The sequence below is a fragment of the Gallus gallus genome, chromosome 6, assembly GCF_016699485.2.
Source record: "Gallus gallus isolate bGalGal1 chromosome 6, bGalGal1.mat.broiler.GRCg7b, whole genome shotgun sequence".
Classification (NCBI taxonomy): Eukaryota; Metazoa; Chordata; class Aves; order Galliformes; family Phasianidae; genus Gallus; species Gallus gallus.
The window spans coordinates 11,261,761-11,288,105 of NC_052537.1; the positions used below are offsets into that span (position 1 = coordinate 11,261,761).

The window sequence follows — 26,345 nt, forward strand, 5'->3', positions numbered from 1 at the left end:
AAATAAGTGTGTAGAATTTTCCTTTTTTTTTTGTTTCTCAGACATAAATATATTAGTATGAGTAACATCACTGACAACAGTGTGACCATCCATAAATTAAAGCACATACCCCACTTCATACAAGAGTACTTTCGCTCTATCGTTATTCTTCCTTCACCTCTCTAATCTGACAGTGAAAGGACAAATCCTTTTTTAGGATCAGCACTGCCCCTGACATTAAAGAGAGATGTCTGCGCTTGGCAGGGGTTTCTTAGTCCTTAACACTGAGGCCAAGGCCTGCCTTTACCTAACTCAGTGGATGCTGGGTGGAAAACATGGCAGATGGAGGTGCTCTTTAGCAGAAGCACCAGCGGAAATGACAACTCCAAAGTCAGTGAAGGCTGAATTAGAAGTGTAAAAATGTCTCAAGGAGACAGCTGTTAGTAAACCATGCTGATATCTTCTCTAAACTGTGCTACAAGATACCAATGTATGAATAATAGCTATGATCCCAGGTGTCCTTTTTCCCCCCTCCTTTTCTTCTAGCAGATGCTTGAGAAAAGCTCTTATTTGATCCAGAATGGCAATTAAAGACTAATCATAGTAGTGGCATTTTAAATAGAATCCGAGGAGTACTCAGGTACGAATTCACTCACAGATGCTGCTTTGCTTATTTCAATTGATCCTCATTCTAAATTTGTCTTATGTCAACAGCAGTTCTGCATCTTGCACAGCATGTAATGAACAGCATGCTTCACTTCCACTGCAACATGATCTTGCATTTTGGCGTACCTTCGTAATAAGTACTGATGCAACAGTCTTTAAACGCTCTAGAGGAATTCTTAATACTGGTCTGTATGATTCTTAGATAAAATCCTCCAAAAACCACACCACTAAAATATTTTTTCTTTCTTTTGGGGTTTTCATAGGAGCCTCTTCTTCTGACTCTGAAGGTGAAACCAAAGACGAAATGGAGCAGTAAGTTTAAACTAAGTTACATTTCTTTATTTTTTACAGCTAAAAAAACCCACAAATGTAGATATTTCCATTTGTGTTTTGCAACTTCCAAGCTTCTCCTTGGGCTTTGTTTGGTGTCAAGTGTAATCTACGATCTGGAAAATTGTTTTTATTTTTCCTAAACAAAATCAATTCCCTGCATATTTAGAATCTCATCCAGTGCTGTTTGTCTTTCAAAATCAAAGTTCTTCTGTTAAATGGAAATGGAATCAGACAGGTCAAAAACCAAAATAGTCACTATTTTCAACTCCTATGTATGCACTAATTCAACATGAAATGCAACCACTGCTTCATAAAAAGCAAATTTTAAATGGACAGACTTATGCGCTGTTTTTTTTCCCATAATTTATCACGAATAAGGCATTTTCTTTAAATCACAAATACGAAACATTGCAGTATGATTGAATTACTTCAGCCTGACATAAAAGCAAGTCTTATCTTAGGTGATTTTTACCTCAAAGTCATAAAAGATACCAGATTTATGGACTGTGATAAGTTTAGAGGTATCATATAAAAATTTAAGATCAAGAAAATCTCACAGGTTTAGGGATCAACTGCTAAGTTTTTCCTGTTGTTCTAGCTCAGAACTTTCCAAGTGTCTCAGGAATAGCATTTTTTCCTCATTTAACTCATTAGTGATTAATGTAGTATTGATCCTGATCCTAATTCTGATCATTATCCTGATTACTTAACAGCATCTCTTGAGTCTGGTAACATAATTCAATTTTGAAGTAATGTATCACATTCTTTATTCCTTAGGGAAGAACAAGAATGCTGTTCTGACATTGTAGCTGGATGTCCTCGAACAGTAAAGTTCTGAAAGATCAGGCATAGGTATAATCAAGGTGTCTTTTTTATTTTTGCTTGGTTTCCAGCTCTTATAATAGGTATTCAGATGCATGTGATATTTCAGACTACCTCCTGGGGTTTGAAGGCTAGCTTTCCTATAGAGATTTGTGGTACATTCCAGATTAGCTGGCACATGCCTCAAAATGAGAGGTTTTGGTTTTTTTGTTTTGTTTTTTTAAATTTCTTAATTCTCTGCATCATTTTACTTCAGCAGAAGATGAAGTCGTCAAAATTTTTACTTCCATAATAGGAACAAACAGAGGAAGTGAACAGTTGTCAACCCATACAGTGACATGTTGGTCAGAAAACACACCCCTCTCATTTGTTCTTTTTTTAAAAAAAAAAACTTTTCATCAGGGAATTATTGAATCTGTATCTAAGTGGACCACGGTATTTTCATTACCTTATGAGCCCAGATCCGCATACAAGCTTAGTGAGCAGTGCAAGAGAAACTGCCATCGCCCCTTTCATGCTACTCAGAGCTAATAGTAGTTTCCAAGCTACAGCTTGGTTAACCCAGGCCATTTTATTACATTTGGAGTATCTGAGCAAGATGAGTGATTAAAATGTCAAGATATGCAGGCTGATTCTTACAAAGTGAAGTTTACCTGGTTGTACGTACCAGAACTGAATCTCAGAAGTGATGCCGGGGTTGACACATACAGACACAACCAAAGGAAATAAATGTAGCTCTAGCTTCCAGTTAAAGAATTTCTTTCTGGTTAATATTATACAGCAACCTAAAGCCAGCTGACACCTCCTTGAAGGTAGCACCTCCTGCCACCAGAGCTGCAACCAAGCCTCAAGAAACTTGCAAGGCACCATCAGCTGCAGTTCAGCCTGTGTCTGTACCTATCCAGTCTGTGCCTACACCAGTTAATCAGGTAGGGGAGACAATATGTTTTGTTTCAAGAATCAAAAGCAAGCTCTTAAGATGGTTCTTAATGCACAGCCCAAGACTCAGAATCCCAGCATATTCTAGCTTGTGCTTTGCTGTTGTACTTCAGCTTCAAACCTTGCAGCCGTGTAGTAATTGCATATGCAGACAAGATCTCCGGGCTGCCAGCTAACCTTTACCACCTGGCAAAGGGAAGGGAATCTTTCATCCCTGGGTACAGGCATCTCTGCAGCAGTGAGCAGAAGGAGCAGCTGCTGCTAGCTCAGCCAGAGGCAGAAGCCTGTGCGCACTCCAGCAGGTCAGACACTGCATGCCGTGAAGGGCACTTGGAAGCGTAAGTCAGCTCACTGGCGTCTTCACATCGCAGACTGACTCAATCACTTTCAATACCAGCAGCCTATAACTTTTTCCTCTCCCACTCCCACAGCAGTTTCTCATTAATGTTAGCATGCACTTCTGGACCTTTTTGTTCCAAGCTATCAGAATAATCATAACTGATTTCTTCCTTAATAGGAAAGAACAGTGATGCTTATTTTTAAATTGCAAAATATTTACAAGTAGTTGGAAAGTTAATGAGAAACTCCCTCTGTGCTGCCTTTGCAATGTTTACAGCCTAGAAGTAGGTGGCAACCAGCAAAAAGTGATAGAATAGATGAAGCAATGCAGTTTTACGTTTGACTACAAAGAAAACAGAACTAAGCCTCTGTAATACATTTTGACAGAGGTATCTTAAGTAAAAAAAATATGATCATCATCCCTAAAACTTACTACCACGTTCAAGCTTCCTGGCCTGTAAAACACCATGTATAAAATTTGGCTGTGTCCCGTTGAGATGCTGAATCCCTAATGCTGGTGTTCTAGGGCAACTTCTATTTCAATTGAGAAGAGAAATTCCACTAATCAAATAATATAACCAAGTTTTCAAATAGTCAACAGTGGAGCAACATTTATTCACTGCATTGTATATTTTGCTCTGGACCTCACTTCCCAAAAATCTCTCCTGTATCATTCCATGAGCATAACGCACATTTTATACTCCTCAGTGACCATACAATATTTGCCTTGCAATCTGACACTCACTCCAGTATTCTCTTCTTTCAGAACCTATATTTTCTGTGTTTCTAGTATACACCATCTGAATAATTCTCTCATCTAGGATTTTATAATAGCAATGCTTTTTAAAACTGATGTTTTTTCCACTACTCAGTCCCAGAAATTATTTAAACTAGAACAGAATTTTTACAGGAAGCCCACTTCATTTAAAAATCAAGAGGGGGGGGTGTCTCAGCCTTTCCATTTTCAAGTTATTTAATTAGATAGTAAAGGATGTGTCACATCTCCCCTACATATGGAAAAATATCCTCTTTTTACCTGAACGTCATGTGATATTTTGCAATCTACAGGCTGAAAGCCCCACTAACTATTTGCAAGGATTGGATGGAAGGCCTATAGTTGCTGCTCCTGTATTTACAAAGGTAACTTGTTTCATGACATATTTCATTAAGAGATAAATTATAGAGAGAGAAAACTTTCCAGCTGTGAAAGCAAATACTTGAATGCCTTAAGAAATTCCTGTAACTTTATGAAACCTTACTGAAATCTGTATTACTTCTAGTTTAGTAAGACATTTACTGACTGGGTGTATTCATTTTCTCTGTTAGATGTTACAGGATATTTCAGCTTCTGAGGGGCAGCTTGTGGTCTTTGAATGTCGAGTGAAAGGAGCACCTTCCCCAAAGGTTGAATGGTATAGAGAAGGAACACTGATAGAAGATTCTCCAGATTTTCGGATATTACAGAAAAGTAGGTTTCTTATAGGCAAGCAAGAAAACTGCTAATGTAGGAGCACTGGGTTTCTTATTACAATGCTAAGAGCCATATAAGCCATGCTTACAGCAACAAATCTGGGTCCCAGAAGCCAAAACTGTGGATGAATTGAACAGCATACTGACAGGTAGTATTTGTCTCAGATTCCCTTAAACTACTGCATTGTTTAGCGTTCTGCTTTGATCTCCTTTATACTTTAATGTCCTTTTCTAACTCAGCCTTAATTCTGCTGTTTCCTTTTCTTTCTGCCCCATTTGTGTAGAGTTCTGTTGCCTATGAAGTGCATTATCTTTTACTTAGGTACCACTATACTAGTTCTTGCAGATGGGATTGCTTACTTCTCCACAGAAGTAATGTGATGTACAAATTAGCATTGCACATTCTCACATGTACCTGTTTGCACATAATACATGATAGGTTGTAAATAAATACTTCTATTCCTCTTTTCTAATACAGCTGAAATGTCTGGTTTTCACATAAGTCATTAGAATGCTGAAATTGCTAAAACTCAGTAGAAAACCCTTAAATATCACACTAAATCAAACCGAAATGAAAGGCTGTTTTATCATAACTTGATTTCATGTGCATAATAGCTTCAGAAATCATCTTCAACACACACACACACACACACTGAAGCAAAACAAAGACTGCAAAAATCTCCTTGCAGAATTTTCTGTTCCTAAGTGCTCAGAGGTGTTCGTAACATACCATGGATTTGACATATCATTGAGTACAAGGCTTAACTCTCTGCCACCCCCTAAACAGAACACTGCTCTAAAGGGAGTACTCAATCATAGAGAAGATCAGGCTGTATAGTTGCGTTCAAGAAAAAACAATATATTGGCAAACTCAGTGGATGCTGGGTGGAAGACATGGCAGATGGAGGTGCTCTTTACCAGAAGCCACAGAGAAAGTGACGATTCCAAAGTCAGTGAAGGCTGAATTAGACGTGTAAAAGTGTCTCAAGACAGCTGTTAGTAAACCGTGCTGATATCTTCTAATGTACTAATTCTGTTTTTCTTCCTTTTAGAACCACGATCTATGGCTGAACCAGGTGAGTATCATCAAAAAGCTCACACTTTATTATACCACTACGGTGATTTAACCTCACAAAATATTAATCATTTAAACTCTATAATTTAATTAAAACAATTTTTTAATTTACTCACATCCTATATCTACTAGTCAGATATATTTAACTGTAGAATGTTCAATAAACACATGACTTAAGTAACTACATCACTTTTGAAGAAAATGTTTCCATTCAGGTTTGACCCAGTTCTGTCTTAGGACCTCACCATTACATGTTTACGTGCTGAGGATTAACAACATTAATGTATGAGGGTCCCCTACATCTGAGGTTCAGAAGTACACCAAATGATGTAGGACTGAGCTATTTTTATCTACTTCACCAGTTGGGAATATTGCATCAGATGTTTAGCCATGTCAGCCATTCCCTTTGCTCCCTACCACTGTAATACGAGAGTATCACATCAGGTGTTCCACCCCTGATATCAGCAAATCCTAAAAAAGTGACTGGATTTGCTCACTTTAAGGGTCAGAGCAGAACACCGACTACTCTGATTGATTTGAGCAAAGGAGTCTTACAGATTTTGATTACTTCTCCAGAAAATAGTCACCATCTCTGTTATGTTTTTCACTATTAAAAATAAAGTAGCCCCTCTTGAGACAAAAAATTACCAATCATGGAATACAGACTTGGGTAACTTCTCCTTGCCATATTAAAAGATTTTTACCCCCCAAAGTGTCCTGAAATAGACTCATAGGAAATTTATGGGATTATCCCTCTCTCTGCAATGTCTGTGCCTCTTAGATTTAGGAATGAATAAATTGAGCTTCTACCAGAACCTACCAATGCCATTCCTTTACCGTCCAGTGGCATCACTGCTGAGTAATGTGAAGCAGTTTTTAGTGGGTAACCAGTTGGGTGCAGTTGTCACTGCCTCATCACCTGCTGCTCATTCAGAAGGAATCTGGATTTCCATGCATGCAGTGGTTGGCAAATCCAAGTACTATAAACTAGATACTATAAGGCCTTAAACTAGTTCTTATAATCCTACTACTATAATAAACTTACTCCTCTATAGTTGTTAGCAGATAACCTCTTCTGTGCTACTCGATTCTCCTTGGAGATGACGTGAAAATCATGTTTAAGTGTGGTACAGTCTTCTACAGAAATACTCAAAATATTAATCCTGTGAAGCTTAAGGAATATTTCTTGCAAAATGGTAGCAAAGTAGTCACTGACTAAACAAAAAATGCTATCAGCTCATGTTTTGGCACCCTTTAGATGCTCCCTCCTCTCCCCAGATACCCAAAGATGTAAAAAAATCACAGGATGACAGAATTATAGGGGTTGAAAAGAGACCTCTGGAGATCATCTAGTTCATATGCATCATCATAGGTATTTACCAGCTGGTACTGCTGCCTGGATGTCAGATACTGCTCAATCAGTAATCCTCAATTGAGTCTTCAGGACATAAATTCAATTTTTGCAACAAAATTTTGCAGTCACATTTTTCACACCCACAAGAGCTTTCTTCACAGAGAAGAGAAAAAGCAACTTTCTAAAAGCACAATCATCACAATGGCCTCTACCTGCAGATCTTCACTAGTACTTTTGAAAAACGCTGGCCATAATATGTCTTGCCTTTTTTCATCTCAGAGTGACTCTACTTGAATTTTCCCAGTTTATCTCCCAATTTGCAAATATACATATAGTTAAGTGTCTTGTGAACAGAGTGCATTGTATTTCTCCAAATTCAATTCTAAGTTCTTCACAGAGAAAGTCTACTTCATGTGATTAGGAGGACATTCTCTGATGTTTTCCAAACACTGCTGCCACCTGTTCTCCACTTTTGTTGGGCATGCTGGAGCACAGAGTGTACCAGTTGCTGCAGACAATGCTGATAACAGCTGCTGCACACAAGGGCTGCCAAAACTGATAATAAAGATGAAACAAAAATCAAACCGAACAAGGTGGAAAACCTTAATGTAATGTCCCTATGGTAGTCAAAGCTTTGTGTGTTTGTTCAATGTATGCTCATTACAAGTAATAATACTGCTCTGATGTTTTGCAGAGGAAATTTGTACTCTGGTTATTGCTGAAGTATTTTCAGAAGATTCTGGCAGTTTCACCTGTACTGCAAGCAATAAGTATGGCACAGTATCTAGTATAGCTCAGCTAAGTGTCAAAGGTAAGAGACTGCTTTAGTCCTCTGCTTGCTAGTAAATACAAGCAGGGCACGCTGTTGCACTGTGTGGTTCAAGGAGCATATCCATATCAGAAATACAGAAGGTTGTGTCTTTTTCAGAGAGTCCTTCCCCAGTTGGAAATGTGAAGGAAATAGGAATTAGGTAATTAATACCCCACAACCCTTCCCACAACAGGGCTCTTGCTAACTTTAAGACCTGTGCAATAGCCAATTCTGGAACCTGAAGGGCTGTCTAGTCGGCTGTTTCAAACATCCCTTAGTGCTGAGCCAAAGGAGGAAATTTCCAAACAGATTCTTTTATACTGCCAACAGGATTCATACTGTCAGGGCACTAAGCAGATAGGCGAGCCAAGAACCAGTACAAAAAAAAAAAACACAGCACACTTGACTCCAATTCAACTCTAGGTCTGTGAAAGTACTCTCCACAACTAATGAGTCAGAATTCTGTGAAAACAAAGTCTATATTTCAAAGACACTGGTGCACAGGGATGAGGCTGTAGAACACTACTGGATCTTCCAAACTAGGGCTCTGGCGGCTCCTCCTGCCTCTCCCCCTTTCCAATATTTCTTTGTTAACAGTTCATTGTTAAAGGAATACAGTCAAATTACTCCTTCCAGCAGCTGGCAAAAAACATTAGAGTGCGTTTTTCCAATTGTAAATGCTCTAATTTCAGTTCACCATGATTTATGGGATTTATCATCGAAAGTTTGATATTTGTTATTTCAGCATCTGAAGACAGTAATAATGCTGCTGCCCTTCACACAATGAGTTCAATCAACTCAGTTGCTGCTGAAAATCAGTCACCCCCACATAATCCTTCCCAGCGTGTAGGAAGTGAAAACCCCAAACCTAAACTTGAAGGCGTTCTTGTGAACCACAATGAACCCAGATCAAGTTCCAAGATAGGTCTCCGTGTGCACTTCAAGCTGCCTGAAGATGATAAAGGAAGTGAATCACCACCAGAAGATGGACTTGGCACTACAAACAAAACCAGACCCAGCTATTTTCATGACAAGATAAATGGACAGCCAGTAAAAATACCAGAGCCAACATCACCATCCAAGGAACCCCCTCCAGTACTGGCTAAACCAAAGCTGTAAGTAAAAGGTATTCTAAGCCTCAGGAGCATCACTGATATTATGTATTATTATACATAATAATATTTTACATATACATATTATACATAATAATACACTAATATTATGATATTATCATCATGTGTCTATTCATAGACCAAGAGACTGTTGCACTAAGGCACAAGACTCAAACTTGGAACAAGCAATATCACACAGCGTTAGTCTAATTAACTGCGCTCTCAGAAAGCACGTTCTAAAGAGAAGGACTTCTCTGTATATCCCTCTTGAGGAAAGCATTCTCCAAATTAAAAAAAATACTTACACCTTTAAGGTTTAATTCCACACTGTTTTCAACTGCAAAGAACAGATAACAATATTACTTCTATGCAGGCAAAATAGAAGCAGGCTTTTCAGATATATCTCACTCAATTCTCAGTATGCAGTTTTGCCAAAAGTATTTTTTCCAGTCTTGCACACAGTATGGGCAAGCAACTAGCTAGAAACCATAGCCCCAAAGGCCATGCCTCATGACTATGTCTTACAAACACAACTTTTCCTAAAAAAAAAACCAGATAAAATACTTAGTGTTTGGTAATGTGAAATCAATTGAACTAAAAAGCACCTGAATGATTAGTGCACTGAGTCCAAGGGAAGATTTTGAACAGTTGTGTAATTTTCTTACAGAGAAATCTCTGGAATATACACTGCAGTGTATTAAGCATCCTTCCAGCATTTTAAGAACCTCCAAAATCTAGCTTAACAAAGAGCACACTTCTTAAACAGAGAGCAGCTTTAACTAAAGGCTAGGGAATGACTTTATAAAGTCACTGATGCTCTTAAGCAGGGATGTAATTTCATAGGACAAAACATTACAAACAAGAAAATAACTTACTATGTGGCAGAGGAAGAACCTGGAGCAGTGCTTTTTTATTATTACTTTTGAAGCCCAGCCTCACAGTTCTACTGACTTGCAGAGCTACAGCATGTTTAAGAGGTGAGCAGAAGCGGTGTTTATGTTGGCCACAACTTGCATCACTGTGTCCATAAACCATGATTTCTCTCAGGAAAAACACACAAGCTGTAACAAAGGAGTGTGTTGTAATGCAGATGTATGTGAAGGAGACAAAAATCAGGATTGCACAACTTGTATTCTCTTCCTAGTTTTGGAGGCCTGAAATTCCTAGCTTAACCAGAATTCAATGTGATTTTTTTTTTAGTAAATTATAGAAACAATAATTCCTTTAAATAAAAAAGTTTGGTTAACTTCATGTACATGGTTTGGCAGTGCCATTTAGTTTCTGCTTCTATATTTCTCACTTTTTGGCAGTATTAATACTGGACAACACATTACATGATCATTTTCTTCTAAGTTCTTTCTGGGTTTTTTTTTGGAAGGGGAAAGCTAGAGTATTTTTCATATGCTGTATTTCCATATACATATTACATTGCCAAGTGGCTTATTTTGTTAAGGATTTTATTCTTAATTGCAAAGTAAAAAAAGCCTTGAATACAACATACAGTAGATAACATCTGAGAAATAACAATTGCATGACTACTCTTTAATTGATCACTACTGCCTGTCATCAAATGTCAGTGTGGATTATCACAAAGCCTTATTAGCCAAAACAATGTTCTCAGAACTGACTTGAGCAGGAGGTGAATAACTGCATCCTGGCTTGGAATGAGAATTTGCAACAAACCCAGTCCTCTTTTATTTTTAAACACAAAGGTGTACTAAAGTAATACATAGCAGAACAGGACAATGCTAGCCCTTAAATATTTTCAGGTAAGGTCTTTAATTATATTTTAATACCTTGAAGTGCAAGAACCATCTTCAGCCAAATAATTCACAAAGCACTTTGATCATTATCCTAGCAAGGAACAGGGAGGACGGAAAGTTCAGTAGCCAACTAGCATAAGGCTCTTCTCATACTATTAGAAAATGTCATTTAGCAACTTAACTGTTATTGTATCACAGGACATAGGTCTTTTCTCCTGCAATTTACATACAGAAACATAGTCAGTACGCTCAGGTTTTCACCCAGGGTTATGACTAATCTCGCTCATCTTTGTTTCTTATGCAGTGATCTGACGCAGTTAAAACAGCTTCACAACCAGGTCTTGCTTGAGCAACAGCAGGTGCATCAGACATCTTCAAGAGATTTGTCATTCAACACTACTTTACTGAATTCTGCTACTTCACTCAATCAACAGTCCACCTCAACCACGTACAAGCAAAGCAAAGCCTCTGTTTCACAAGCGTTCAGCTATACCCGACCTAAGCAGTTCCTGCCACCACAGACTACACCACCTATCATTTCCTCTTCTAGCTCCTCAGTGACAATATTCAGCAGTGTCTCTCAAGGAATTCAAAGAACAAATAGCAGGGAAAATGTCACAGGAAATCCTCCACCTGTACAATCGAGGTCATCGGGAGGATTTACAGGCAAAAGTGAACAGTCTTCACCAAGCCCTAAAGAATCTACGGTCCCATTAACGCTGTCTACATCCAGTGTAAAACAGTTCCAGCCACAGAGTGTGACTCCTGCTCCTGTCTCCCCAACTGGCTGGATTCAGAATCCAGTAGCTTTCCTTAGCGCTGTTCTTCCTTCACTTCCTTCTCCGCCATCAACCAACGCTATGGGGCTGCCCAGAAGCACACCAGTCACGTAAGTGGTATTAACTGTACATACAGAAGCAGAGACATTAAGGGAAACTAAGATGCATTTCTGTTTGAAGGTTCAGTGAGGAGTTTCCTGAAATGCAGGTCCATTCATAAAATAGTGGAAAGGAAAATAATTTTTCTGGTTGCAATACTTTCTGTACTTAAAGCCTCCTAGAAAATCTCAGAAGAATTAATGGTTTGCACAGATATATTTTATTTGACAGACAGCATATGATTTTTTGACAAAACGGCTAGCACCATACAAGCAAATCAGGGTGCTGATGTGCTAGAAAGATTGTGGCCTTTACAGTTCCTTTTTCACTTGCAGATTTAAAATTACTATCCTTTTTGCACATACTGAATTCTGTGTTAGCATGGTTAGCATCTGTAGATGTATACAATTCCATTCTTACAACTCCAAATTCTGCACAAAGCAAGCGATGTTTCCCACTTTTACTAACAGTACACTTCAAGTTAGTGATAGCCATCAGTAAAGCATGGTGTCCTACTCACCTTGCTGATAAAACATCCATAGATCTGCAGTTACAACAGAAAAAGCGCCCCTGAATACACAGCATTCACTACTTTCTGTGCCAGGAAATCCTGGCTTCAAGCCATTGTTGCATCCTTGCTCCTACATGTCCTGATTGCTCAGCACAGGTAGGTAATCATAATCACCCTGTGGCAGATGCCTGGAATCTTTCATGGCCCTGCCATTCTAGGCAGGCATACACAATAAAGCTTGCAGGTTTTAACTATACCCAACTCTGGTCTTTGTCCTGCTATTATAACATTGCAGCAGCAAGCAAAATTGAAATGCAATTACTCATCCACTACCCTTCCTCCCATTCAGAATTGGTGCACAAGTGCTCCAGCACTTCTCTTTTTGCATTAATAACAAAAGGTGCTTTCCTTTGCCTGTCATACCAAATAAACCATTACAAAGGCATTACCAAGTAAATCCTTACAATATGCCTGACAGATAGTTTAACAGTTGGCTACATTTTACCTTTCCCATGTGTGCTGAATTCTTATATAACCAGAGCTCCTTACACTAAGATTCCAATCTCAGAGGTTACTATGCCTGCAGAGCAATGCACAAGGAAGACACTTTGCACAGCAACGGTCAGTCATGCCTTTTACCTAGACCTCCTGTTATTAAGATCTTAGCTACTGGAAATCTACGAGAACATTGCACTCTAATATTGTGTGGCTGCTGTGTTTCAGTTCTTAAATGACAATCTGGAGATTACTATTTTCAGACCTCACTAAAAGAAAACATGCTACATCTACAAAAAATTAAAAGAACTGATTTGCATATGTGTCATAAAAGAGAGAAACGAAGGAAGGTGATAGAAAGAGTAAGTGATCACTGAAGATGTGAAATAAAGATCAATAGGAAATTGTACTAGCTTTCTAAATTATTGCATGATACAGTAAAACCTACTCATTGTGTAATCATGGCAACAATTCATTGCAACATCATCCCAGGATACATCAAAGTGGAACCTACAACTTTACTATAATACTATAATGTTTATTCTCTTTAAAATGTATTTAATTCTTGATAGCATTAATCAGAATGAAAAACATCACAAAAAAAAGTACCAAAAAAAATCAAATCCTATGTTGTGCTTTGGCTTATCTGTAAATAGGTTTTCCAGACAACTGAAGCTTAATGTTCTCCTGTCTGATATAACACATGTGTATTAGTATGCATATAAGAATTTTCTTTTAATAGCTCAACCCCGGGAGTAACAAAGAAAAATCCAAAGCCTTTGCAGTTACCAACAGATGAATCTATTCGGGAAAATAAAGCTGCACTTGTAAAGGACCTGGAGAGAAAACTACATTTCAGAGAAGATATTAATCAGCAAAGTAGCCAGCAGGTAAGAAAATCAAGTATTACTAAGGGCCTTTTCTTGTGAAAAAAGTGTGTAACAACTTGTGGCAGAAATGGTGCTTACATAGTTAAGCTCCTACACTACTACACAAAGTCAGCTTTCGTGGTAAGTACTGCTTGGGGATAGCAAAGTGAAGCTTTAAAAGGGAAATATGAGGGGATGCAGCTCTACAAGTTTTAGTTTCTGACTTTGCAGCATTTTCCATGTCTGATAATCTCTATCAGGGAATGGTAGGAATGCAAAACTTTTCTTCTCATAGAAGCTAGTGCACATTGGATTTCATTTTTCCACTTCACGAGTTGTTCAAAGCTCAAGGAAGTACTGATCAATTCATTCTGAAATAGAATCAATAAGTACACCAGTCTGGCCAATGTCTATAAAATTACAAAAATTAAAAATGAAATATTTTGAGGTTAAGATCATGGCAAGTCAGGTTCATTCACCCTTTTAGGGTGTGCTAAGTACTTCCAGATAGCTGGTGTGGCCAGAGGTGATTGCTGTTCTCACCTCAGCCATGGAGCCCTCTATAATCATCCCACCAGCACAGACTTTACACAGCAAGTAATGGTTTATCCTGATCCCGTCAGTAAGGGAACTTTTCACATTCATTAGCCCTTCTGACATGGAACATCCAAAGATAAGCAAAAAGACACTGAACTTCTGGAATAAGTTATCCTCCCTGAACAACTGTAGTGTAATACCTGTTTTGGGGTGAGTTTTTTTTGCTCTTGACCTTCCCTTCTGACAGATCACACCAAAGCACTTTAAGTAAAACTGGCAAGCACTGTGTTTTGCAGATGAGTCATGAGTGTTACAGTTTGTACTTGCTCTGATAGCAAGAGAAATGATATGGGAAGCTACTGTGAAACAGCAATCAGTCTTGCAGTTCACTGCATGGTAACCTCTTCAGAAACAACTATCACCACTAGCATCAAAGTTACCTGCTGACACAGAAGTTATATACTTAATTACTATTCCAACTGACACCAAACAAAAAACTTAATTCCAAAAATCCCTGAAACACTGAAAAAGTTGAAGTCTAATTTTTCTCCTCAATGAAAGCAGTGATTATTTAAAGAGTCTAGTTGCATAGCATTACTCAAAATTCCTATTGCTTTGCCATTTATAAAGCAACAATATGAGAATCATATTTTATAGAGCTGGATTTGCATCAGATTGTCCTGTTTTGTCTCATAGTTAAAACAAATTTTAAAGTGAGACATTCTCATCCCATATGTTGCACATTTGCATTAAATTGATCTCTATAATGCGAGAAAATAATATTTAAGAGAAAGTGAATAGAAGTGCAATTCTACTCTGTGTAAGAGATGATGGAGTTAAACATCCAGTAAGAATCCTCAACTGTTGGCTTCCTTGCATCTTCTACCTGCAATTTCAAAATACCCTGCTTATAGAAGGTGTCCTATAGCATTAGCCTTATTATATTCAGTAGCAGCATCTGACCTCATTGACTGTATCTGCAGATCATGCATAGATCACCCAGAATAAAAATGCAGATGGCCATCTGTATCTTAAAGTACAGGGGTTTTTTTTGTATTACTGTATAAATCGCAGTAAAGAATGAGTGATTTATATCCTGATGCCCTATTTATTATCTATCATTGACTTCCACATGAAGTGTTTAGCTTACAAGTCAAGATTCTCCTATGTGTCAGCATTATGCACTCAGCATGGTATCTAATAATCCAGATGTACTCCTTCTGTTTCATCCAGTACATCATTCATCACCACCACCAAAGAAATCCAGAATCAGGATGTAGTTGGTAATCCTGCTGATGTTGCATAAAACAGAACAGGTTCGTCTCCAGATTTGTACAGCTATGATCATCAGGAAGAAATACAAATACCATGTTGCCAGGATTCTACCTGCAGTTTTGATCAAGCACATGTAACAACAAGCTGTCATTTTTACTAGAAAAAAAACATCATTCTTCTAACTTATGTGGATGGTAGCATGTTATATTGCCAGGTGAAACTTTGTACAGTTAGGAGTGTTGAAAAAAATGTGGTTCAGTTATTCTGAACATCTGAAATCAGATTTGTTCAGTTCTTTCAAACAGAAGATGCACTAAATGAATATCAGTTTTATCCAACTGCAGCAAGAGGTTAGGACAAATCCCAAGACACAGGAGACTTTCAGTTTCTTTCTTGATCTGAGGACAGTCAAGTTTACAGCTTTTAACTCCCAGAAGGACAACCTAACTCCTTGCCAGTGGTTACTGCATACTGTATCATTCCAGGTTGTAATCCAGACAATTCTATATCAGCAGGATAGAAGTCTAGAAATTCCACCTTTCAGAAGAGCTTCCTGATGAGGAGACTTAAAGTCCCCCTCACCTTTTCCAGCTCAGTAAACAAAAGATAAGAGTTTCAGACAGTGTGGAACAGGCCCTCACGTAGCAGGACATTTCAGCTTACTGCTTAGGGTTGTCTGAGGAAGCTGCTAGAATTCTTTCTTCTATTTTGTGCTGGAGAAAAGAAAGAGACACAAAGAGGGACTCAGAGAAAGAGAAGGACTCTCCTGCCTAGGAACAAGGACAAACACCTGGATTCTTCTCCTCACTCTATTGGATATTTCAGTATTTATGCACAAAGAGAACAAGAACTTCCCTGTCCATTCATCTCTACCTCCATAATGCCTTGATAGAATGGAGTTTAGAGGTTCCTCTTGGAAACTGAGTTGAAAATCGTGTGAAACAAAACATTCAAGCCTCATAAGCTCAGCAAGCATCCAGGCCACTGTGCTGTTTGATGAGCAAGGAGCACAGCCACTATTATGTCCCCTTCCCCACATCTGTCACTCTAGCTCATTGGGCCTTTTCACCTTCCTTGCAATAAAAGATCTTCACAACATTCAGTCAAAATATGCCACGTAGAATCAGTAATAAGTATGGGAAGAAAGGGGCAGACAATTTGAGATTGAAAAGAATATATAGAGAGATCTATAATGAAAAGTGACTACTCTAAATGGCTGGTTGAAAGCATCTAGTCTTCACACAAATGGGACAAAAGAGGAAATTATGCTTTGCAGACAAATCCTAGAAATGAATGACATTATCTCCTTAAAGATTTACTACACAGGTAATATAAAATAGAAAATGGGGGTAAATTAAACTTCAAAATTCTGTGCAATAAAATTAAAGGAATTAGTTGTGCAAAAATAAACATTAAGGTATTATGCCTCTTCTAAGCCTTCACCCCTCCCAAAAAAGAGAATAGTAAGTTGTGCCCACATATCTATGTCATTTCCTGTGAAGAACATCATGTGGCACTGCTCTTTGGTTGTGTTATGCAAGACCCAGACAGCAGCGTGGTCACAGCCTTACTTTTAGGACAAAGAGTAAAGCTATAGCTGTTTGGAAAATAATGCCATTATTCCCAGCCACCATATGTATATTCTTTACTTTTGCTAATGAATACTTCACAATTTGAGAGTAAAACGTATGCAGGGTTTGTCCAAAAGCTTTCAGATTATTACATAGCATGGCCTCTAGAACCATATGCAGAACCCAGTTCATCACACAGACCACATCACCACTGACACTTCAACACAGAATCATTTCCTTGTAGCTCCCATACTAAGTCAGCAGCAGAAAGGTCCCAAGAATCACAAAAAAAGTCTGTTCCTTGGAGCATACTAATTATACTTAATTTGAATATTCCAAAAAGCCTGCTCAAAAACATAACCATCATATACTGAAGTCAGCAAATGTAGGTAATTTTGGACCACAGGTGGGAATTAATTCCCATGGAGTCCTCATTGAAGCTTGTTTGCTCTAAACTAGAAATGAAAAGGGATTTAAGAACCCAAAGAAACAAAAAGATCCTGGTATAATAGGCTTAAACTCCCAATAATCATAGTAATGAGTGCTTAAATAATCACTTGCAGATGGCTTCTCAAGACCTGGATCTAATCAACAAAGTACAAATAATTCTGCTTCTGGTAAAGGATCCTGGCTTGAAGAACTCATCACCTAAAGGAGGAATCCTGAGCTCCTCGTGCTTTTAAGCTGAAAAGGCTGTGGGAGTTGGAGATATAAACTTCATTTGCCTTTTCTTCTGTTTTCATCTTGTTCAATCACTTTGAGCTGATGGGTATTTTGACAATTGTCTGTGTACCACAGATGAATAGCTAGACTCTTCAAGTGTTCATATTTACACATGGATACTATGACATTTGTGCTCTATGCCACATAAGAGAGCTAAAATAATTCATTTGCAAGTAATAAATTGCTTCAGTGATAATGGTAAATTATTAGCTGTATTTTTATCCTGACTATCAGGGCAGTGGTGTAGGGGGGGGAAGACAGAGAGGGAACCCAAACTAAAAAGGAGACTTCAATCAGAAGGTTTTAAAGCCAAGTTGTTACAGCTTGGAAACAGACACTAAGACACAATACATGCCAGTTTCTTAGACAAATTGTTAACTGGATTTAGAATAACTCTGCTAAAGAGCCAATCTAGTAGAAGTTACAACACTGGGATTAAACTGGGAAACTTGTATGGAGTTGGCAATGAGTTTACCACTCAGAATAAAGCTTTTACACAGTATATCAGAATCATCATTCAAGTAAAGTTTCTCTAACCTTTACATCAGTAGTAATTTCCATGATTACTTGACCGTAACAATTTTTACATTCCAGAGAAGTTGCCAAAACATAGCTGGCCCTCTACATTTTTGATCCAAAAGCAGAGCTGGAACCTTTGTACTCATTCCTTTAGTCTCTTCATTATGCTGAACCCTAGCCCAGTTTTAACAATGTACCCACTGACCAAATTGAGTTGTTCTTGTTCACTTGACAAAATTCTTGTGTGAACCATGTCAAACAAACACAAACACTTTGCCCTACTACACTTACGTAATCATAATCAGAAATAGCTTTATGGCTTGTGTGATGAAAACAGTCCTTCAGAAAGCCATATTAACAGCCATTTTCTGTCCTTGATAATCCCAGAAGGAAATCTATCGGCTAAGCAAAAAAACATGAAGATAATATTCCGTATGCGATTATGTGTTTCTCCTTACTTCAGGGATTTCTGTTCTTTACAAGAAGTTTCATGTAACTTCTTTGATCTATATATGCTGGTGTTAAAATTTTAACAGCAGCATTAATTTAGTCTTGTGTGTGCAAACATATATGCACATTATCAACACACTTCAGTCTTAGCCTTTTAAAGACAAATACAACACACTGTGAGAAACCTAATATCAATATTTTTTAGTTTAAAATAAAAATGAAAATTACTCTTGTGGCTTCTATAGACAGTAAGTGGTGCAGAAGCCAGTGATAAGAGCCCAGTGTTGATGGAGACAACCTGATCCAGCGCCTCATCATCCTCAAAGTAAATAATTACTTATGTCTAATGCTCTTCATCCTCATTCATTTTATTCTAATCTGAGCTCAGAGTTGCCTCCCAAGAGTATAAAGTCACCATGGATATACTGTGTCTAGTTTCTGGGGTAACAATTTTGTGGGTTACATCACCTCCTCTGTTCATCAGCCCTGTTGGCCTTGAAAAGTACTTAACAGTACCGAAGTTCTAGACACAATGAGTGAGAAACATATCAAAAATGCTGTATTTAGCTTTATAATCATGCTATCGTTATCAGCAATACCCAGAAATAGTTACACAATTTTTAAAGGTTCTTTACATAAAAAAAATTAACACATCTAAACAGGTGGACTACCACATATGCAATATTTTATCATGTGACAGATCACTGGTTGAAAGGAAAGAGAGAAAGAGATTACATCTAGCTTAATTAGTCCTTAATTAACATACACATTTCCAAAGGCCACAAAGCATGTGAAAGCACTGAAAATAATTCTATTCTTAAAATACTGTATAGAATCAATAGGTCCTATTGGCTGACCCAGGCAAAGAAATCCTTTCTCAGAAGAAATTTTTTTGCCATAGATTTTGTTCCCGGCTGTTAAGGACTGCATGAGCAATCTGAAGGAATATATTAAGAAGTTCTCAAAGGAGCGGAAAGGAAAAACCCTCCAAATATGTTTTTCAGTACACTGCCTGCCACAGAATTTACACTTGAATTACTTAGTTTATGAGAGACTAGAATCAAAATATGACTGCAGGACCTACTGGTGACCAAGCTGATTCTTAAAACATGGTAGTCACTCCCAGATTCTTACTTGATTCTTCCTTCCCGAAAATATGCAGACCATTTCTTAGTATTAAGGCTAAAAGACTGATTGCTTAACTTTCCCCTTAGAACAGTACAACTAGCTCTTGCCATCTCAAGGGAAAAATGATAGTATTGGTTGATCAGAAATAAGAGCAGCTCTGATTTTTACAGTCTTAACTGAGATAACAAATCACTTTAACAGATCAAATTTTAAAGACATGCTGTGTGAAACAAACAAACAAAAAACCCTAAACAATTTGAAACTTTATAAGACTGTTTGCTGACCACCAGCAGCTGACCTGCCCACAGAGCAAACAAAGCCTACTAAGAATGTGGATGGTACCACCTAGTGGCGGACTTCCACTCTGTCTTGCACACTCACACAGATCTGCAATCTTGAAAGTTCCCGTTTGCCAAAGCTGTACTGGCAGTGGTATATTTGAAGAGATTATTTGGATGTAAGGAAGTCTGTTTGGTTTTGCGATAAGTACAGTGAGGCACTGGGACAGGTTGCCCAGAGGGGCAGTGGATCCCTACAGACACCCAAGTCAGGCTGAATGGGGCTCTGAGCTCCTGATGGAGCTGTAGGCATCCCTGTTCATTGCAGGGGAGTTGGACCAGTTGGCCTTTAAAGGTCACTTCTACCTGAAACAATTCCATGACTATGTTTATCAGAGAGCAGACTGTCCCTGTCAGAGTGGAAGGAAGAGTGTGACAGGAAAAGAAGTTATCTCGAAGCATCCTGAAGGGAGGACCCAGCAACTTAGGCTCCATGTGAACACTGTTCCACTGCAATTAGAAGCACTACTCCAAAGCAGAGTGGGAGCAACAGTCTGGAAGCATAAGAGAGACAGGGAGGAGTGAAAGAAGGACTCCATTCCCAGAAAAAAAAAGAAATAAATTTGAAAGTATTTTCCTACCTGGAAAATATGCCAGCTGCCTGGCCTTTTCCTAACATACCCAATGCTTACCAGAGCAGACCTTACCCTCCCCAAAAACGATTTTAGATGAAGAAAGTGTTAAACATCTACCTGTACAGCATCAAAGACATATTACTACAATTTTTTACTCCACCACAGCAGTTTCCAACTTTTTTTTCCTTACTTCACCTTTATGGCTGCCATGCATTAACATTTGTTACCTCAAGTCCTTGAACCCAGCTCCTCAGAGGTCCCCTGTAACCTTTCAACCTTTGGTCACTTCTGTCTCCACAAGCTCATCAAGAATTCAGAAAAACATTTTTAGCTAGCATTTTGTGATGCCACTCCATCTTTACTCCTTGGGAGCTATTAGTCAAAAGCACAATGGAATGGCTGAATGATCAAGGATGCAAGCGTGATGATTTAGAATCTCTGGAAGTTTATTAACCAGCAACAAGACTTTGGGATAAGACAAACTTTCTTAATCTTGCTCATCAGTAAATGGAATAGATATAAGAATAGGCTTTGTCCTTAATGTAGGAATTTTAGTTTCTAAAATTCTATTAAAAAAGAGAATTACACTTCTGGAATTCCTCAGATATTTCTCTTCCAAGCCACAAATAGTATCCTCCATACAGCTAAGCAACAAAACCTTATCATATCAACGATATCTGACAGATTAAAGTGAGATTCCAAAGATTCATGCTTGCCACAGAAATAGAGTAAAACAGAAGCCTGCTCTCAGAGATGTCAGCAGTCAGACCAGTACATTCTTCAACAGAAGCAGGAATGCAAGCACTGGACATACAAACTGTACGAAAGCAGGACTAAAAAACCCAATGTGCTTATTGTTACATATGACAGTCATTTCCCCATAAGTCATAAAAAAACAACTTAAGATATTCTTGCAGCTGTCTGTGTTCGCATAGCTAGGAAGCATCTGCTCCCATGTAAGTCCATTCAGGTTTGTCTGTAGTGCTTCACAATACCCAGGATAAATACAGGTATGGTATTAAAAACTGAACCTGGTAGTTCATGTGAAGATCACTGTCATAGCAACACATTTAATCAAATGTTTCTTGGTCTTGACATGAGACCTTCTCTTGCAAAACAGTGCTGCTAAGAATGAGAGATGTCTAGATGACATCAAGGGATTATAGAAGATGTTCATAATTACAAAAAACTATCTGGAAGTGGTCATTTATACACAGGTATGCTAGTTTCCTATCTATTCAGTGCTCTAAGGGTTTATGTGCTTACGTTGCGCTTTCTCTGCTACAGCAGCTAGAAAACTCATCAGGTTACATCCTCAAGGTAAAGTACTCTGAAAACATTTCACTTTTTTGCCAGCTTTCTCTTTTAGTAAGTATACTATTCCTTATTTTGTTCTCAATTGAAATATGTAGCAGTACTCATTTAAATAACTAGCAGGTGACTAATTTTTGAGTTCCTTAAAAATTCTATGTTTCAAAGTTCTTTTTTTTTGATCAGTGGTCTAAAACTCTACAGACTTTCCTTGGGAATTCTGAGAAATCATTTGATTTTTTTTTTTTACTACCTTTGAAAATACTTAGTTTCATTAGTTACATTTTGCAAACTTCAGATGCAGCAAGAATCCACATCTGCAGACTAAATTCAGACTGTTTCAGAAGTCTTAGTTTATATAGGCTTCTTTTATTTTCACTCATTTATCATTAATCCAAAAGCACAAGTGACTGAAAATACCACATAACATGACTCATCTTGTTCAGATACTATGCCTGTCTCACCCTGCAGGAATACAGGATTTCAAGCTTTGAGCAGAGGCTGATGAATGAAATAGAATTTCGCCTTGAACGTACCCCTGTGGATGAATCAGATGATGAAATTCAACACGAGGAAATCCCTACAGGCAAATACATAGCGCCCATCTTTGACAAGAGACTCAAGCATTTCCGGGTCATGGAAGGATCTCCTACCACATTCACTTGCAAAATTGTCGGGATACCCGTTCCCAAGGTAAGTCATTCTCAACATTAGCAGTAAAGGAATAAAAATCAACTACCTGCTATTTCCTGCACACCTCTGGAAAGCTGCATTCAGAAGGACGTATTTCTGTGTAGAGAGCTCTAACACAAATTATTTCCCCCAAACTGCTAAAGTAGCAATACTTGCTCCTGAGCCTGGATGCACTCCATGGACTGCATCACAACCATCTGACTTCAAGAAAATGTCATAAAAACAACAACAATAAAAAAAACTGCTCAGAAAATGAGAGCTAATCTGAGGTAGCCAAAAGATCCTGACAATCCCAGCAGTATAAAGGAGCCATACAACTTTCTCAGTTCAGCCTGGAATCATTCTATTTCACATTGTGACCCATCTGTAAGTTTTTCTAAGATTCTAAAGTTTGTACAAGCAACTGGCCCGATCCTGTCATGTTTTTAATCTACATTGCTACTGTCACTATTTGACTTCAGAGCAAGTGTAAGCCACTGTTTTTTCCCCTCATCAGATATACTGGTTCAAGGATGGCAAGCAGATTTCCAAGAAAAACACACATTACAAAATGAGCAGAGAAGAAGATGGAACATGTTCTTTACATATTGAAGCTGCTACTAATGATGATGATGGCAACTATACTATTATGGCTGCAAACCCACAAGTAAGGCAGTTCATTTTCCTCCATTAAAAACACTTGCTTCGTCTAATATATATGTTAGAAACATAGATCAGGCCACCTAGTCTGAGTTTGAATAGTAACCGTATCAAAATTCAGATTTTTCAGATTCTTCAATCACTAAGGACATGTTTTCACGTTAGTACCTCCTGTCCTACTTCCAACACCCTCCCCCTGACATTGCAGTCAGATACCTTTTGAGATATGGGGACAAGGCAGACATAACACTTCAGGCAGAAAAAGTAGAGTAAGGGAAAACAAACAGGTACATTTAATCTAAAATCATTACTAAGCAATTATTCTTTATCTAGGCTGCATAAATATGGATCTGCAAATAGACTTGTGTCCTAACACCATTCCCCTTCACTCTGTGCTAGTTCAGCTTGTCATTTTAGTAGCACAGACAACTAAATCATGCAACTTCTTCTAGCTGAAGCTTTCCCCTCAATTCTGAGTTATACTTCCACCCAGCTACTCCTCGGCTTCCATGTGGCTGTACAAGCAAAAATTATGCTAGTACAAAGTCAGTAACAGACAGTACCTGTGGAGATACAGCAGCAAGAATGAACGAGTAGGGACAGATGCTACTCAAGCTGGTGTAATACTACAATGCAACAGAAAGCACAGCGCTGATAGCACAGTAGCAAAATCCTAGGCTGCAGTAAGTAAGGGTACACTCACATACAGCAGCTAGGAACACAGAAATAAAAGAAAGAAGCTCCTTACCCTTAAGAAGGCCTCAGGTACACAAGGAACTCCATGAAAATACCCTCACCTCCACTGCCAACCCTTAAATGAGGTCTGGGAAGGTGTGGATCCTGGCTCCACCCCTTCCAGTCATTCAGCTGCGTTACGTGCACCTGAGTTCCACTGGGTTGGCCCTGCCTTCCCACCAGGTGTTCAATCACTGGTTTAAGCCATGACTCAGCATTTCCACTACAGCTGGTTTACATGGTTGCTGCTAAACGTATTGTCATAGCCCTGAAGAGTTGAAGGAACTCCTACCTCCTCTGCAGTCGACCACACATTGATAGCGCTTGCTTTTAAGAAGCAATTATACTTAACTCACTTATATAATGAAAATAAATTCTAATGCATGGTAAATATTAAATATTTATACTTTACAACTGAGTGAGCTATTAACTAACTATTATTTCTTCTTCCATTGCGATTTGCAGGGGAGAGTAAGTTGTTCAGGCCACTTGATGGTTCAGAGCATCCCTGTTCGAGGCCGACTATCAACACTTCAGCCTCACAGGTAAAGCCATTCAAAATAAGCAGTTGCTATAACTCCACACATTCTATTTCAGTTCTCAACTAAAATGTGGAAATAATGGCAGTCTTTACCTCTCAACATCTCAGTTCTAGAATGTAACGTTTTTGAAGGTCATCTTCAAACGCTTGGGTAAAGTATTATTTCACTTGTTGTACTGGAGTTAGAGGAAAGGCTTGGATTAGAAAGATGAAATTTAGCCAAAAAAAAGGGCAAAAAAAAAAACCCAACAAAGAGCAGCTTGGAAACCCAATGATACTATGTGATATAGTTCATTCGATAATCTCTCTAAATAGAAAATACGTGATATTCAATCATAATGTAATTTTAAATTACAATCCATGCATTTCTTCCTGCCCTTTAATTTAGCTCAAGCTATCTTTATACTTTTCTACAATTTTCTTCTTTATTCAACATTAAAAAAGGATTTGGCTTCCAAACATATACATGCAGTTTTTGTGTTGTAGAGCACGCCCCCGGGTGCCAGAAGGAGGAGACAAAGAAGCAGTTCAAGAACGCTTTTTCAGGCCATACTTCCTCCAGGCTCCAGGTGACATGGTAGCACATGAAGGGAGACTTTGTAGGCTGGATTGTAAGGTATTAATTCTTTCCTCTGGTCTTTTTTTTTTTGTTGTTGTTGTTGTTTAATTCTTGCTTCTATATGTGTTTTCATTGTAGGTGTTTTTATTGTTAGCATAAACACTTTCTGTTGAAGTGTCAATACTTCCATGTTTAAAATTATTGCTTATTACCATTCTCTCTGAACTGATCCAGGGGATTTCTTTTCAACACACGCTATATGGCATGAAGAACGCAAAGAACACAATCCCAAAAAACAAAGGTTCAGTTAGGGGGTTGTTCAAGCTGCTAGATTTGTTCACTGTGTCCTTTAACAGTCTAAACAGCAGAAGCTCAACTGGAAATGCCAGGTCTTTTGACCATATTTTGAGATTCTTGAACTTAATCCATAATAGTATAAATTCACATGAAAAGAGTGTTCAGCACATTGTGTTCTGTTCAAAAGTGTTCCCATTGTATTAGACTGAAGATTAATACTCCTGAGAAAGAGGGAACAAAGCCCAGTTCATTTTATGCTTCCCTAGCTTGAAACATCCCAATTTACGTATTCAAATCTCCACATAACAGAGTTGTCACAGATTACAGTACGCATAATGAGCATCCAGTTATTAAACAGCATTAAGAAATGTGTCTGCTCCAACAGATTGGTAGTTCCTCTATATCCCAGTAGCACAAACAGGATGGTGGTAGTGCTGATCCTGACCTCTTTGATGCTCCAAAATGTGTCCTACTCTGAAGAGAGTAGAAGCTATGGAACGGATGTTAATGCTTCCCTGAAGATGAATAAGGTCAATTACTACTTAATTTATAACGTAAAGTTTGCTAGGGAACATGCCAAAGAATTTGGCTATTCTTAGCTCTGCTATCCAGGCAGAACTTTTGAAGCCTTAAAGCACGTCTGGTATTGCACAGATCTAGAAGAAAGCAGTCCTCGTTCAAGCAAATGCCACATCCTTCTCTCCCTAGTTTGTAGAACATTGTACGGAAGGGAATGTTTTGGACATGAGTAAGTACTTTTATCTATTGGAAAGATCTTGAGAAGTATAATACAGTCTTCTAATCTTTCTAAAATGCTTAATTTGTCTTGTTACGAAGCATGCAGCTTAACAGCTACAAAGAACCTATATTCTCCACCAAAAATTATGAAATACGAAGCCATTTGTATAAAATACTTTTTAATGTCTGTTAAATTGAGTGGGTTTGATTTACAATCATCATCAACTACAACAAAAAAAAGTAGTATATACTTAGGAGGGAGTCTGATTATATAATCAAGTTTTGTCCTTTCTGACTAAG

The 26,345-nt window shown here is 38.2% G+C and overlaps 1 protein-coding gene across 3 annotated transcripts in view; it reads left to right on the forward strand.

The window, feature by feature from the left end:
* MYPN (myopalladin) overlaps positions 1–26,345 on the forward strand; it is a 71,781-nt gene that overhangs the window by 34,368 nt on the left and 11,068 nt on the right. For all 3 annotated transcript variants that reach the window (XM_046943344.1, XM_421565.8, XM_040703176.2), the window contains 13 exons: positions 909–957; positions 2,582–2,729; positions 4,147–4,218; positions 4,405–4,546; positions 5,601–5,624; positions 7,672–7,788; positions 8,534–8,903; positions 10,968–11,552; positions 13,290–13,437; positions 22,315–22,536; positions 23,033–23,182; positions 24,376–24,455; positions 24,938–25,067. In XM_046943344.1, coding sequence (XP_046799300.1) covers positions 909–957; positions 2,582–2,729; positions 4,147–4,218; positions 4,405–4,546; positions 5,601–5,624; positions 7,672–7,788; positions 8,534–8,903; positions 10,968–11,552; positions 13,290–13,437; positions 22,315–22,536; positions 23,033–23,182; positions 24,376–24,455; positions 24,938–25,067 — 2,237 coding nt within the window. The remainder of the gene's footprint in view (positions 1–908; positions 958–2,581; positions 2,730–4,146; positions 4,219–4,404; positions 4,547–5,600; positions 5,625–7,671; positions 7,789–8,533; positions 8,904–10,967; positions 11,553–13,289; positions 13,438–22,314; positions 22,537–23,032; positions 23,183–24,375; positions 24,456–24,937; positions 25,068–26,345) is intronic.